This window comes from Uranotaenia lowii, chromosome 2 (assembly GCF_029784155.1).
Source record: "Uranotaenia lowii strain MFRU-FL chromosome 2, ASM2978415v1, whole genome shotgun sequence".
Lineage (NCBI taxonomy): Eukaryota > Metazoa > Arthropoda > Insecta > Diptera > Culicidae > Uranotaenia > Uranotaenia lowii.
In genome coordinates, this window is record NC_073692.1 from 154204631 (window position 1) to 154220530 (window position 15900).

Consider the following 15900-nt stretch of genomic DNA (forward strand, 5'->3'; position numbering starts at 1 on the left):
GGCGCTGCAGTAAATGAAAAGATGCGACGATTCTATGTGAAACAGACTTTATTTTGAAAATCTGCAAATGTTCTGTCGTTCGTTTTGACCATGATGGAAACTTTTAACACTGACCATACAGACTGGACAGTCGATTTCGTTTTTTTTTTTTTGATAATTCACGCACTCTGGAATCGATAGTACGCAATATCGATTCCAGAGTGCGCATCGATCGATTTGAAGAAATGCTATCCCAGTTAGAAAGTGCCACCCGACTTTCGCAAAAAAAACAGGCAATTCAGACGATAAAATCGTGCAAAACAGGTACATTTTTCCTACAGGGCATTTCTACCGGAAAAATTATAGGTTCGCCACCTGCCGTCGGTATTGCGAACCTGCTAAATTTGACGAAAAAAAATTAGCCAGAAAATGATCGAATTTTTGTTCAGAGCATTTAATTTTACAGGGTTTTTTTTTTAATATTAAAGGAAGGTTGCAATTCGACACACCCTTATGTAGAACCACACGCTTGAGACAAATGCATAAAACGGATTTAAATTATCCTTCTAGACTTTACGTTAAGGTCATGTGTCAGTTAGGATGTGAAGTAGCTACTACCAGGGCGTTCTGATATCTACATTGTGGTTACTACGAGACTCACATAAAATCACTATTACTGCAGTAAAATCTTAAATTACGTGAAAAATCCCGTAGTAATCGTTTCTAAATTCTTTTGCGTGTAAACAAAAATTATAATGATTTTACTTATCGCTAAACCATTAAATCTACACTCTAATTATAATGTTTCAGTGAAAATAGAAGAGCTTAATACTGATTTTAGCAAACCTCTCCCCTACAACTAAAACTCTGTTTTGTACCACTATGCTTTTATGCATAGAGATTTCACGGAAAATTAATAAAAAAGTAAAATTTACCGAGGAGTTCCACCCATCTTCCTCGGTAATTTTTTTTTTCATTCACCTAGCAAAAACGTGAATTTTACCTTTTTCCATTCACCTAGCAAATTCACTGGCCAAAAAGGTACATTCCGGGTTTTCATTCCCTGACCAAAAAGGTTCTGTCCTGGCTGTCACCAAATAATAAAAAAAAACAGAGACACAAATTCATTCAAGACTTGATTTTTATTTAAGATTGTTTGTCGTTTTAGGTCTCAATTAGACTGCCCCAAATTTAAATGGGAAATTCAAATCCTGTGAAATGTTATGCGCTGTTGGCTAAAATTGATCCTAGGCCTAGTACAAAATCTCATGTCAAATTTGAGCCAGATCGGATCATTGGAAAGGGTCGCCTGAAGTTTGTATGGGATTTTGAGACATTTTGTTCGGGAGAAACATGAAAAACCAATCTCATGCCCGTTGGCTTAGAAGACTTGAAGGCTATGCTCTACGCCACGGGCTGCGGCAGTCTTATGAAATTCTCTTGTAAATGTTAAATACTTTAAATACCTTTTCGGGTTTATTTTAAATACCTTTTCGGGATTTTTTTTATTGTAACCGTGTGTTGACGTGGTGCTTGTGATGACCATGCATAATATTGTTTCAAACAAATTTGCCAAAAATAACGTGAAAACATAGAATATTTTAAGTTTATATTATTATGCGTGAAGATCTGTTTCCATAAGACACTCTTATGAAAAGCAAAAACCGCTCATTGAAGTAGGTGTTCATCTCAGAATTCATTTGCGTCACATGACAATCTTAAGATTTTCAATGATTATTCTTCTGGCGTCAGTTCATAAGAGAATTTTATGGCACTTGAGAATATTTGTCTGAGTGTAGGTGAATTGTAAAGATTTGTTTAGCTCAATCCAGGTCAATTTCATCTTGCTATGAGGTAAGCTTTATCTCTCCACAAGGTAAGATATACCTCGCATACTAGCAGCATTATTTTTTTGGATTTACCTTTTTTCTCGACGAATTGTAGCTTTTTATTCTGATCAATTGAGGTAAAAGTACCTTGCTACGAGGTAAGCTTAACCTTTTTTTTTGGATTTCCCATCTTTCTGGGTGAGTTCTACCTTTTTTGTCAGCTCGATTCGGGTAAACTTTACCTCGTTGTGAGGTGAGTTTACCCTCAACAAGGTAAAAGTTACCTTTTTGGATTTCAAGAACATTCACCTTTTTATCTCTTTAAATTTTATCTATTTATAATTTCCCGTGTTTATTTATAATTTTATTTATAAAATTTAAGCACAGTTGAAAAAAATCAGAATTTCAATTTAAAATTTACCAAGGTAATTGCCAAAATCTGACTTTCTATTTCATAATCATAAAAATAAGAAAAAAATACGAAATTCAATTTCTCATCAATGTCAGTTTAGCTGCAACACTCTACCGCCCCTACTTTCATAACAGTCCCATATGCAAAAACAAGCAAGCGAGAAATCAGCTTTTCCTGTTTTGGAATACATTTTAAAATTGTGATCAGCACCTTCGGCATAAACGAAAATCGTTTCTAGGTTGTCATAATAAATCGTAAGACCTGCAATTTTCGAAATTGGGTTATTGGTAAGGTCGAGAGCACCATTTTTATTCATTATGGGACTGTTAATCGACCATATTTGAAACCTTTTTCAAATCTACTCGCATAACAGTCCCATACAGAATATTTTTTTCTCACCAAGCTACTTTCTAAGACCTGAATTTGATCATTTTTGAACTTCTAAATGCAATTTTCAGAAAAAGAAACATACTTTTGGGAAAATATCGCAAATTCCACATTGTAAGTTGAATCTTTTTACGATTTTTGATTGCATCCAATAGTTTTGCGCTCAGGAAGTCATTCCTAAGGAAGTCAGACCTGCCTTCGAAAACTCGTGGGCATCATTCGACATCAAGTGAGTTAATTTTTTTTAAATGATTCAAAGCAATAAATCAAAGACTATTTCGCCGAAAGAAGCATTGAAAAGTAACCAAATCCGTGGTATTTCACATATGAAACTGTTATTAGGATATATTTTATATAGGGCAGCCACAAATTGATATTTTTTTCGAAATTTGTAGAACAAAACCTCTTTTTTAGTGTTTTATTTTGAATCCCTATGTTGACCTAAAATGACGAAAATTCATATGGGACTGTTATGCGAGTAGGGGCAGTCTACAAAGCACAAAAAATAGTGTTTTTTACCTGCTTTGATAAGTTCTTTTGTTTCCATGTTGTTAGAAGTGCGCGCTACCTCCATATGTGAGTGCAGTTGTTCGACCATTGTTTGTTTGAACCAAACTAACTATAAAATTTGCCGCCGCCTGTGGCGTAGAGGATAGCCTTCAAGTCGTCTAAGCCAGAGGGTATGAGATCGAATCCCGGTCACGGCATACATAGTACACTTTCGGTGGGTTGGTGGTTTTAGCATTTGTAAGATGCTAGCCATCATATCTTCGAAAGATGTACGCTTAGAATTAAGGAAAAAGGAATCTCTTCGAGGAAACATCATGTTTCATTAAGTTCCTGTATGTGTTTGTGTTCGTTTTTGTTTTCGTCGCAAAAAAAAGAGATTTATTGTCATTATTTCTTTCATAACTCTTCAAGGAGCTGATGGTCCACTTGGGTGTCTTCAGATGAAAGTTGCATCATAAATTGAGCTATTCAATGGTATTTTTTGCAAAATATTCGGTGGTGCAGACGGTACTTTTAAACGCCATTTAAAGTTTATTTACAACTTTTCATATTGAAGGTCTTTATTTATGTTTTTCCAGCTATTTTATTTGGAAAGCTGATAACATTTCAATGCATTTTGATGTGCTATTTTATAATTTCCGTTTAAAAATAACTGAGTTATGTAGCTTTGAAAAATGGTTATTTTTTCTTGACAAAAAATATCTAACCGAAGCTAACTCAAAAAATAAAAATGTTAGAAATCTGAAAAAATACATGTGTTTTTAAGTCGCAGAAATGAACCAAATTTTCAATTTTGGGGAAAATCTGAAGACCCCCGGCGCAAACCCGTCAGATAATAAAAAAAATCCCCAGGAAGGTAGCAGATATTTTCAAGCACATGAAACTGTCAAAGTTCGCGAAGAAATATCTGGCTTGGCAAGCCATCTGTACCTGTGGCTTGAAAAGCAGCATTTTCATAGCTTCCGGGACTGTCAACCAAGAAATTTACGTGAAAGAGTGTTCGAATAAACGTCTGCTGCCTTTCCTGAAGAAACACGGTTTTTCCGTACTGTTTTGGCCGGATTTGGCATCTTGCCATTACGGTAAAAAGGCCATGGAGTGGTATGCCACCAACAACGTGCAGGTGGTTCCCAAGGACAAGAACCCTCCCAACACGCCAGAGCTCCGCCCAATTGAGAAATACTGGGCTATTGTCAAGCGGAACCTAAAGAAGACAAAAAAAAACTGCTAAGGACGAGCAGCAGTTCAAGGCAAACTGGCTTTTTGCGGCGAAGAAGGTGGACAAGGTGGCTTTACAAAGTCTGATGGCAGGGGTTAAACGTAAGGCCCGGCAATTCGGATTTGGAAAAGCGGAAGCCTAACTGAATATTTTCCCTAAATTTTGAACTAATTAAACTTGAAAAAGAAATTTAATTTGATTTTTAAAATAAACGATTTCACCGATTTACACGCGTTTTCATTTGACCTAATTTTGATCGTATCACCCTTTGGTAAAAGAACACAAAGAAAGATCATGCTCCGGAAAACATTTTGAAAAACAAACAAAAGACGTACCTTTTTCAGCACCAGAATACTATGCCATAAAAGTGTTGAAGAATGATTTGTTGGAGCTGAAATGGTTCCTTTCGACAGTTTCAATAATATTTATTGAAGACCAAGATTAGGTCTAAATAAGAACGTTCATATCCTTCGATGGATATGAAAGGTAAAATTTTCCTCTCTCTGGGCGGGATAGATTTTGCATTGCTTAAACCTCAAACAAACCTCAAAGTTAACCTTGGTTTAAATTCGTCCAGATTTTCGCCTGACCTTCGCGCTTAAATCCTCTGCAAAATAACAAAAAAATGATAAATAAATAAGACAATTTGAACAGTTGTGGTGTGTTGTCTGCTTAACTGTATGATCAACTTGAAGCGTGAGCCGAGCTTTATATACGCCCCAAAAAGGTCTGGAAAATCCGCTTCAATCATCATGCGATAAGATGAGTTGTAAAATTAAATTACCTTTGAGATAAAATCAAGTTGAAGGTTGTACAGTATTCCTATCAAATGTCGGATAAGCTTCAATGAGTTTCTTTGTTTTCGAGTGTTTTAAATGCTATAAACATTACTGAGTGTCGATGATTTATAGCTTTTTATCATTTTTTTTTTCTTAAGTTTCATTTGTTTACGAAATTAAATATCGAAGTATTTGAGTAGATAATAAGAAAAATGAAAGATTTAAATTGTTCCGAATTCACTGATAATGAAACCGTAAAGATTATTTTAGCAGAACATCGAAATGATAGATTACCATTTAGGATGAACAATTTCAACTTGAGCATATCCGCATAGCGGCGCAAATAAGTTATCAGTTGCTAAGCTAGCTGTTCTGAATTGAGCCAATTTTAATCTTTTATGATCCTGTTGACAGCGAGTGATAAATCAAACAGTGAAAAAGCAAGCCGTTTCGTGATTCTGATAAGCTAGTTGAACAAAATGATTTCAAAATACTCAGTCATTATGTTTTAACACAATTTTTGTTAAATTTACTCACAATAAATGTGATAGAATTCATGATTAATGACAAAATTGCCACTTTCAGATTTATTTCAGATTGAGATTTCAAATTTCAGATTCCGGTTTTAGATTAAGATTTCAGATTCAGATTTCAGATTCAGATTTCAGATTCAGATTTCAGATTTCAGATTCAGATTTCAGATTCAGATTTCAGATTCAGATTTCAGATTCAGATTTCAGATTCAGATTTCAGATTCAGATTTCAGATTCAGATTTCAAATTTCAGATTCAGATTTCAGATTCAGATTTCAGATTCAGATTTCAGATTCAGATTTCAGATTCAGATTCAGATTTCAGATTCAGATTTCAGATTCAGATTTCAGATTCAGATTTCAGATTCAGATTTCAGATTCAGATTTCAGATTCAGATTTCAGATTCAGATTTCAGATTCAGATTTCAGATTCAGATTTCAGATTCAGATTCAGATTTCAGATTCAGATTTCAGATTCAGATTTCAGATTCAGATTTCAGATTCAGATTTCAGATTCAGATTTCAGATTCAGATTTCAGATTCAGATTTCAGATTCAGATTTCAGATTCAGATTTCAGATTCAGATTTCAGATTCAGATTTCAGGTTCAGATTTCAGGTTCAGATTTCAGATTCAGATTTCAGATTCAGATTTCAGATTCAGATTTCAGATTCAGATTTCAGATTCAGATTTCAGATTCAGATTTCAGATTCAGATTTCAGATTCAGATTTCAGATTCAGATTTCAGATTCAGATTTCAGATTCAGATTTAAGATTCAGATTTCAGATTCAGATTTCAGATTCAGATTTCGGATTCAGATTTCAGATTTCAGATTCAGATTTCAGATTCAGATTTCAGATTTCAGATTCAGATTTCAGATTCAGATTTCAGATTCAGATTTCAGATTCAGATTTCAGATTCAGATTTCAGATTCAGATTTCAGATTCAGATTTCAGATTCAGATTTCAGATTCAGATTTCAGATTACTGATTCAGATTTCAGATTCAGAATTCAGATTTCATATTCAGATTTTAAATTCGGATTTTTTAAACTAAGTATCGATTTAGATTTTAGATTACGTTTCAACCCTGTGCTGCATGAATTATGAAGGTTTTGGTCTTCAATTGATGTTTTTTAACAAGACAACTTCCTCCAGAATTATATTTTTTTACGACTCTGATAAGTTTCGCTCTCAATGGTTTTTCATCACTTTTTTAAGTTTGAAAATTGTAAAATTTGGGTTAGAATTTGTCGGAATGGTAACAGCTTTACAGCACACCCATTATCTATCGCACGGTGATATGAGCAGACTATGAGATCTTCAATGCGTACATATATAAGGCTCGGCTCAGACCTTCGATCAGCTAAGTTAACGTTGGTGCTTAAGCTTTCAACTGTTTCGAGATGATGAAAGTTTGGTTCATTTTGGTGGTGGCTTTGGTCGCTGTGAAGGTAAGTTCTTGAAGTTGGTCAAAGGAGAGTTGCGTTGCTTAATTTACATCATTTTAATCTATACTTTTAACAAAATATGATTCTTATTTTAAGTGGTATTTTAACAAGATACTTTTAAAAATAAATTGAAAAATAAACTTTTTTTTAATTTCAGGCTTCCTACATACCATATCCTATGGCTGTGCCTCCTGTGAATATTTCTGAGATTTTAGGAAAGCAAACTCGTATCGTGAATGGAAATGTTGCTGCTCTAGGTCAATTCCCATACTTCGCTCAAATTTTGCTCACTGTCGGTGGAAATTCCTATTTATGCGGTGGTTCGATCATCTCAAACCGATGGATTTTGACAGCAGCTCATTGTGCTACCGGAGTTTCAAGTTTCCAAATATTTGTTGGTTCTGTACAGATAAATAAGGGAACCAAGTATTTTTCCCAGGAAAAGTACATACATCCGTCCTACAACATGTATTTGAACTACGACATCGCTCTCATACGTGTTAACAGCACAATTATTTTCACAGGTAAACAATCGCAAACTTTTTTTTTACTGAAGTTTCATATTTGCCCAACTTTTTTCAACAGATAATGTCAAACCCATCACTTTACCAAGTGTAGGAGAATCAAACCAGTACGAAGGCTACAAGCCTTTGATAATGGGATTTGGAATGAGGGGTGATTATCAAGGGACATCAAGTTTGCTGAAATACGCTGAGGTATCAGTAATATCAAACAGCCAATGTGAAATAACTTTCGGACCTGCGGTCATTATCCCTTCAACGATGTGCACTGTAGGACTAGCAGGACAAAATACATGCAACGGAGACTCAGGCGGTCCAGTCGTTTACGATAATGTGCAAATCGGAATTATTTCGTTTGTTCATGTAAATGGCTGCGAATCAGGTAATCCTTTTGGACACGTTCGCGTTGCAAGCCTGCGGCAATGGATCTTAGACGTATCTGGAATATAAGATTACCTAGATTGATGAGCACTGGTGATTTGTAGAAATAAATTTTTACTCAAGCATAATCCATCAAAAAAAAAATTTAATCGTGACTCTCTGCAGCATCGATCAACCAAACTATTTATTTTATTTATTTAAATGGTGTTCCGCCTCACGACATAACCTGATGAACGATATTCCTCCAATCCACTCGATCCATGGCAACCGTTCTCCACTTTCTCGGACATCCCACATTAGGGCTGTCCCAACGGTGTATGCAAAACACGGTTTTCGACCACGCTAAAACAGTCCGTCTGGCACCGGTGGCGTAAATTGCTGTTTTAGCACAGTTATCGATTTCAAAATTCCCAAAAGTTATACTCCTTTGTTCCAAATTCATGCAAATTTGGAACATGATTTCAAAATACACGCAGAGATGCCAATATGCCTGATTTTTCAGGTATTGCCTGATTTTTCGAGGCCCTGTCTGATAACCTGATAAGCCATTGATTTTGCCTGATTTTTTAAAATCTGCCTGATTTTGCCTGATTTTTGCGAATGTGATGAAAAATGGGTAGTATGGAACTGAATTAGGTACCATTGCTGAAATGACAAAGTGGAAATGTGGATGAATCAAAGCAATCGATTCCGTTGAATTCTTATTTAAAAAAGGGAATAAAGGGAATCTTTCGATTGCTTTGATGCTGCATAACACATACAGACCCCGTTCGTTTTTGGCAACATTCGATTATGGCAACATTCGATTTTGGCACCATCCTATTTTGGCACATGTGCCAAAATCGAACGGTTTTTAGAAGCAACATTACCTTTTAGTTTTCGTTATAACAGGACCAATTTAATTAAGACAAACATCAAAAATACGTTTTTATGTTCTGAAATGATGATAAAATGCAACAATAAAAACCAAAGATTTTTTAAAATTTGATAAAGTACTCAAAAACGACAAAAAAATGAAAAATTGAAAAAGTTGAAAAACAAATTCAAACAAAATACCGAATATGACAAAAATGAACTAAAAAATGATGAAGATTGACAAAAACAGCAAATATGACAAAAGAAAACAAACATTATAAACAAAACAAGAAAAGTGAAAAATGCATCAAAAACATGATGAAAAAATTAAAAAATGACTACAAATGGTCGGAAACTGTCTAAAACCAACATTTTTGATAATAATGATAGTTATTTTGTAAAAATAGCTGAAAAACACGATGAGAAAAAAACCGTTCGATTTTGGCAACATTCGATTTTGGCAACACAAAATGTACGGGCGTGTTGCCAAAATCGAACGGGGTCTGTATTAGAGAGAAAATGAGGACCGGTGACCAAACAAAAAGGTCATCACTTTTAGCGAAATTTCCGTTACTTTATCGTAGTCTGATTTTGCCTGATTTTTATTTCACCAGTTCCCTGATTTTTGAAAAAAAATGTTGGCAACCCTGCATATACGACAGAGAGTTCACGGTGAGAAAATTTAAGCCAACAATGATTCCTTTCACACATGTTTGGGTAATATCGAGTGTGATAATAGTTTCTTTTTGAGATATTATTTGAATGTTTTTTTTTTCGCTTCAACCAGCGTAACATAAATTGAAAATTGATGATAATAAAAACCATATCAAGTATAAATAATAGATGTCACATCATTCTCGATTTAATATAGTTAAATAAAAAGCTTTTCATTTGGGCTCAGCAAATTAGTGTCAGTCAGCGTTCTAAAATTTAAAAAAAAAAAATAAACGAAAAGAAAATTTTAATACTTATTTAAGTAGTCAAAATTTCTAGCGGTCTTCGGGAAAGTTAATCATTAAGTTGATCTTTATTTTCAAAATATCGACAATGTTTTAAAGTTTTCCCAAACAAGTTAAAATTTTGTTTAATCATTTTTCACCTATTTTAAAAAGGTATCTCGATAACAGGAGCTGGTAGAAAAAAAAAACTAATTGAATATTTGAAACCAGTACCCCAAAATCAGTCAAAAAAGTATATTCTTCGCACCTCGGAAGAATCTTGTTGTTTTATGATTTAATATTTATTCGTTAATTTTATACACATATTTATTTATATTAGACTTTTGCTATTATTTTACTGAGATTTTTTCCAAACAACATTTAAAATGCTTAATATTCAGGCTAACTGAGCTAATAAATTTGCAAATAAGAAAAATTAATAGGCAAAATAAATAAAAAACATCTCTTGAATTTAATTTGTCGTTACTCCAGGGCTGGTAGCGAGTCACTTTTTAGTGACTTGGTCACTTTTTTTAGGTCAGTCTCTAAAAAGTCACTTTTTTCATCATTTGGTCACTAAAGTCACAATTTTCCGAAAATGGTCACTTTTATCACCAAAAGTCACTTTTTTCACCGAAAATAAACCAATGAAAGAGTAATTTGAATTGCCCGTGTTTATTGACATGAGGCGAAAATGTGAGACAAGACGAATGCGGTGAAAACGTTGACACTGTAACTATTTTGCCCTACTTTTTTACAGCATGGGCGCTTCTAGCCCTGGCAAAGTGGATGTTTGGCCTGCCGATGCGATACTACCACAGGATATTTAAGATAACGTTGAGAACATTCTTTCACCTGAAAACATCGTTGTTGGAAACGAAATACCAGCGAAGCTGGACAAATTAAAATACGTCCTAAGACTTAATTTCTTGAAAAATGCTATAGAAAACATTACATTGCTTCCTGCAAGCATGTCCTTACCAATTCGGGGATTCGAAATGCATTTATAAAGCATTGTCACTGTCTTAAAAAAACGAAAAAAAAACGAACACACACATATAAGATAGGGTGGTCGGATTTACCGTTTTTTTTCAAATGCGGTATTTCGGTATTTGTAATTTATAAAACCGATAAAACCGGTAAAACCGGTAGTTTTCAATGCATATCAAATTCATAAAAAAATTTCGTCTAAGTGGCATTCGTAGTAATGGCATAAAATGCTTGGAATTTATAACGCAATAGATTTAGTAACATTTTCGATTGAAAAATATCAGGGTGTCGACTCATATCTGGTAATAAAATTATCTGATTTTCCCTGATTTTCCAGTCGTTTTTCCAGAAAATTCCAGGTTTGAGAAACAACCTGAGGAAGCAACTTAAAGTTATAAAATATATATTTCCTCCGAAAATAAACGTACAGAAAACTTTGAGTCGAGAATAATAATTTATTACGATAATTTTAATAGAAGTATTATTTGTGATATTAAAAATTTTAAGATAAGTCAGCCAGTTCGGATCCACTTGTAGAAATTCTTATGATTTCAGCATAACAATTTTCTTTTGCGAGCTATCAGCCTTCTTCTGTGCTTCTTCCAAAATTTTCCTCCGTTTCACCTCGAGCGATTTTGCTTCCGCTTCTCGATGACGCTTCATCAGCTTTGTTTGATCTGATTCAAGAGCTTCCTTTTTGCGGCGATCTTTGTTAGAAATTTGGACTGGTTTTATCCCTCCAGCATAAAAAACAGCATCATAGATTTGTCGTTTAGCCACCACTGATTCTTCACGCATATTTCATTCGGAATTTACTGAAAAACCACGTTCAACATTCGCGTTGCCATGTGAAGGACAGCAGATCATTTTGACGATGTTGAAGAATTCTGGACACTTGGCATTTGCTAGCACTCCACTCCAAAAATGATCCAGCCTTTCCAGTACTGCTAAATCTGCCGAGGATCCACTAACGCGTCCAGTATCTGTCAATATAGTCAAAGTCTTCTCAAATCGTGTTTTTGCCAATTTGGTATGGCTGCTGATAACTGCCGGATCAAGGCCAGAGGCGGCCTTGGTCAGAGGATAAGTTAATGGCGATCGCTTCATTAACTTAAGTACATTTGCGTTCAGCATTCCTTTGCATTCGATACAAAATTGCAGAACTTGCTTTTCACTGAGCTTAGGACGTACACTGAAGTAAATTTTTAAGCAGATAATAAACTATGACGTTTCAATTTCTTCAAATAAAATCAGGATCATTATTTTTTCCCTGATTGATGGAAAAATTCCCTGATGTTCCCTGATTTTCCCTGATGCAAATTGAATTCCCTGATTTTCCAGGGTTTTCCAGGTAGTCGACACCCTAAATATGGTATTTTGGCTTTAAATTACCCCTTGTCATGAATCTATCGTCATCCTCATGATAATCATAATATTATCATCGCCATTTCTTAATTTTAATTTTGCTGTGAGGTTGCAGCAATTATAGAAATTTCATATAATTTTCAAGCAATATTTGTTCTGTACTCCGTAATATAGTATTCAGATTTAAGAACAGGTTTTACAGATTTAGTAAAAGTTTTAAATGGTCTTTCATGAAAATGATATACTAAACATATATATTTTGATATACAAAATGATTTTACGGTAAAAAAATTACTTAATTTTACTAGGCAAAACACAAAACACTGTGACAAAGTTTCTGGTTGACTCACAGAATTACAGATTTTTGCTGTCCAAAATACGAATGTTTTCCCCACAACCTAGGTCGTGATCGCATTAGTTTGCCTTTCCAACATTAAAACGATCAAATAGGAATAAAAATCTATCCAAAATTCAGGAATAAATGTAGTTGTTGGATCTGATCCATAAGTTTTTAATTATGATACTGTTGCAAATTTATAGAAACTTTGTTACTGCTTTGCCTGGAAAAAGAAATTGCTTCAACAGCATTTTAAAATAAAAACAACAGAGTTCCATAAATTACCTGGAAAATATTTATGGATAGATTTCTTACAAAGATTATAACATGTGTTTAACTGTTGACTCTGTTGCAGCATTTAATGATTCAAAACAAAGTAGGAAGTTTCTAATCAGTTTTCAACATTTTCGGTTTAAAATTTTTAATTTGTGAAAGCCCGGCACCGCTTAGAACGATTTTCATAAACTTCGCCTGTTTAAAGTAAATCATTTTTGCATCTTTTGACCAAATTCCAGTTTTTCAATGAAAAATACAGTGATTATTGTGGAGAAATCTTAAATTTCTTGAAGCTGTATCTTTTCTTAAGTCATTGTACACTTGTACAGTCTTAAAATATGCGTGGAGCGTTAGTTCGATAGCGGAATTGAAATGTGTAAAGTTTCATTAAAAAAAACATCTAAGAGAGATGGCAGCTTGTCAATACCCTTTTGTACGCCACTATAGCTTTAATCCAAAAAGTTACAGCGACAAGTTTTAGCAATAATACCGGTTTTTTACCGTCTTAATAGCCGGTATTTTCGGTATTGAAAAATGGACGGTTTTATCGGTTTTACCGGTTTCGGTAAAACCGGTTAGACCACCCTAATATAAGATCGCAGTGAAACTTCATCTTTCTTTGAAGAGATCTAATTTACTTAACTCTAAGGCGTACATCTTTCAAGGATAAGATGGCTAGCATCTTACAAATGCTAAAACCACCGACCCACAGAAAGTGTACTATGTACGCCGTGACCGGGATTCGATCTCATGACCTCTGGCTTAGCAGACTTGAACGCTATCCTCTAGGCCACGGTCGGCGGCGGCATCGAATCAAAAATCGAGTCGCAGCTCAAATGATATACGGCATATAGCAAAATCTCTTTTGCTAAATATTAAAACGGATCTATTGGTGGACGAATGGAATCTACTGAGATGTGAAACTGATGCGACTGGCAGTGAAAACCTCAGAACAGAAAGTTACTGGAACCAATTCTTCATCAAGAAGACATTAAGCGGAGAAATGAAATATTCTTCGGTAATGAAAATTGTCACAGCAGCATTGACCATATCGCACGGTAATGCAGATGTCGAGCGAGGATTCTCTATCTCTGGAAGAATACTCACAGATGATAAAGGGTGTCCACGATGAAATTGCAACACACAAAATTGATTCGCAAAATTCGAGTTTTCATCCGATTGCCACCAAATTTTCAGGGATTAAAAAAATACTATTTAACTTCATTTTAAAATTTTACTCGTATTTTATTTTCTGTCCATACGCAAATGCCCGCACCTTGGCCTTAATCCCGGCCATAAAATTCTGCAAAAACCTGTGAATCAACCGTTTTTTGCATGTAAACCCATACTTTCTTCAGTTTCTCAACTGTCTTCACTACCTTAGGTCGTTTAAGAAGTTGCTGCTTCATAATCATTCAGTTCCGGATGAGCCAAAACTAAGACTGGGCATCAAAAGTTCAAGGTACAAAAGGGTAGTAGGTAGTGAAGACAGTTGAGAAACTGATGAAAGTATGGGTTTACATGCAAAAAACGGTTGATTCACAGGTTGTGCAGAATTCTATGGACGGGATTAAGGCCAAAGTGCGGGAATTTGCGTATGGACTGTAAATAAAATACGAGTAAAATTTTAAAATGAAGTTTAATAGTTATTTTTCAATCCCTGAAAATTTGGTGGCAATCGGATGAAAATTCGAATTTTGCGAATCAATTTTTAATTTTGCAATTTCATCGTGGACACCCTTTAGGTCATCAATGTGCGAAAGAACTTTAAATTCTATGATGCACATCAAAAGCGCCCTGAGGGCATTTGGAAACAAACTCCATCTCGTTCCCATCCCTAAGGAGCTAATAAAAATGGCCCACACAGCTCATGGCAGCTATAAACGAGCTGCTCCTGCTGGCCAAGTTCAAAATACCGTAGAGAAGAAAAAAGCGCGTTTGATAACTGGCTTCTTCGCCAAAAAGCCGAAGAATTACCGAAGACGGTGGACTTACATTCGTTTTTCATGATACAAAAAGGAATAAATTTGTAATCCAATGAACATTTCACACTTTGCAGATAAAAAATCATCTTTATTAAACTTGATAACTACAGAATTATCTTTGGATGACTATTTTAATTGCTTCAAAATCTATTTGGTCACATTTTTTGTACATCAAATTTCGTTTCGTTCTACATAGTCACAATTTGGTCACTTTTTTCGGCCCTCAAAGTCACTATTTGGTCACTTTTTTTTTCAAATTTTGATCACTAAAGTCACTACTATTTCATTGTCAAACCGCTACCAGCCCTGTAGGGCTAGGTGGGGTAATTATGAACAAAATTTCTTCATTTGGCACATTTACAGCCACCATATTTTAATTTCTTATCACAAACTTTGAAAAGCTACCATCAATGAATGTTTCCGTGCTCTTCATCATTCTGTAGAACAACTTTTGTTTTTTGGTCGCAACCTCTGTCCTTAGGACGTCTGTTCATAATTACCCCGTTTGTTCATATTTACCCCACTCTCTAATTATGAACACGAATTACGAACTTGGTATAAAATTTTTGGAAAAAAAAACAGTAGATATACGTTACATTTATCCATAGTAAGCAGTGTATGGTGATTTTTTACTTAAAAAATTATGTTCATAATTACCCCAAACTCTGTTCATAATTACCCCGAACGCTGTTCATATTTACCCCGAGACTTGTCCAAAATGATTTATATGGTGTCAGAAACTCTCAATTCAACACCAAATAATGAAAATAATTAGCAGTAACAAAAAAATGGGTTGTTTTATGAATACTCAATCCAATTTATGTATAAAACATGCAAAATAAACAAATGTAATCAAAATTAAGATGTAAAAAAATAGCAAAATAGCTATTTAGTGTTCTTTTTAATTGATATTTTTCTGTTTATTTTTGTTTCGAGAGTTTAATTGCTTTGTTACATCTTTTACGTTTTGGTTGGTTTCTTTTTTTCCGTTTCTTTATGTCTTTACAGAACATTTTATTTGATAGGACCTCTCCATACGTGTGAAAATTTAGACGAGTTAGACTACTCGATAGTTTTTAGATCCGTTTGAAATGTCCTGCGCAGCAAACATCAAGTCTTCACCAAAATGTCGTTGACTAGGCTTTTCACTTACGTG

The 15900-nt window shown here is 34.5% G+C and overlaps 1 protein-coding gene across 1 annotated transcript; it reads left to right on the plus strand.

Annotated features, from left to right (window-relative positions):
• The first annotated feature begins 6984 nt into the window (after window positions 1-6984).
• LOC129748175 (collagenase-like) lies at window positions 6985-8126 on the plus strand. Its single transcript, XM_055742684.1, has 3 exons — window positions 6985-7099; window positions 7254-7620; window positions 7682-8126. The coding sequence occupies exons 1-3, from the start codon at window positions 7052-7054 to the stop codon at window positions 8065-8067; spliced, it is 801 nt and encodes a 266-aa protein (XP_055598659.1). The 5' UTR covers window positions 6985-7051; the 3' UTR covers window positions 8068-8126.
• The last annotated feature ends 7774 nt before the right edge of the window (window positions 8127-15900 follow it).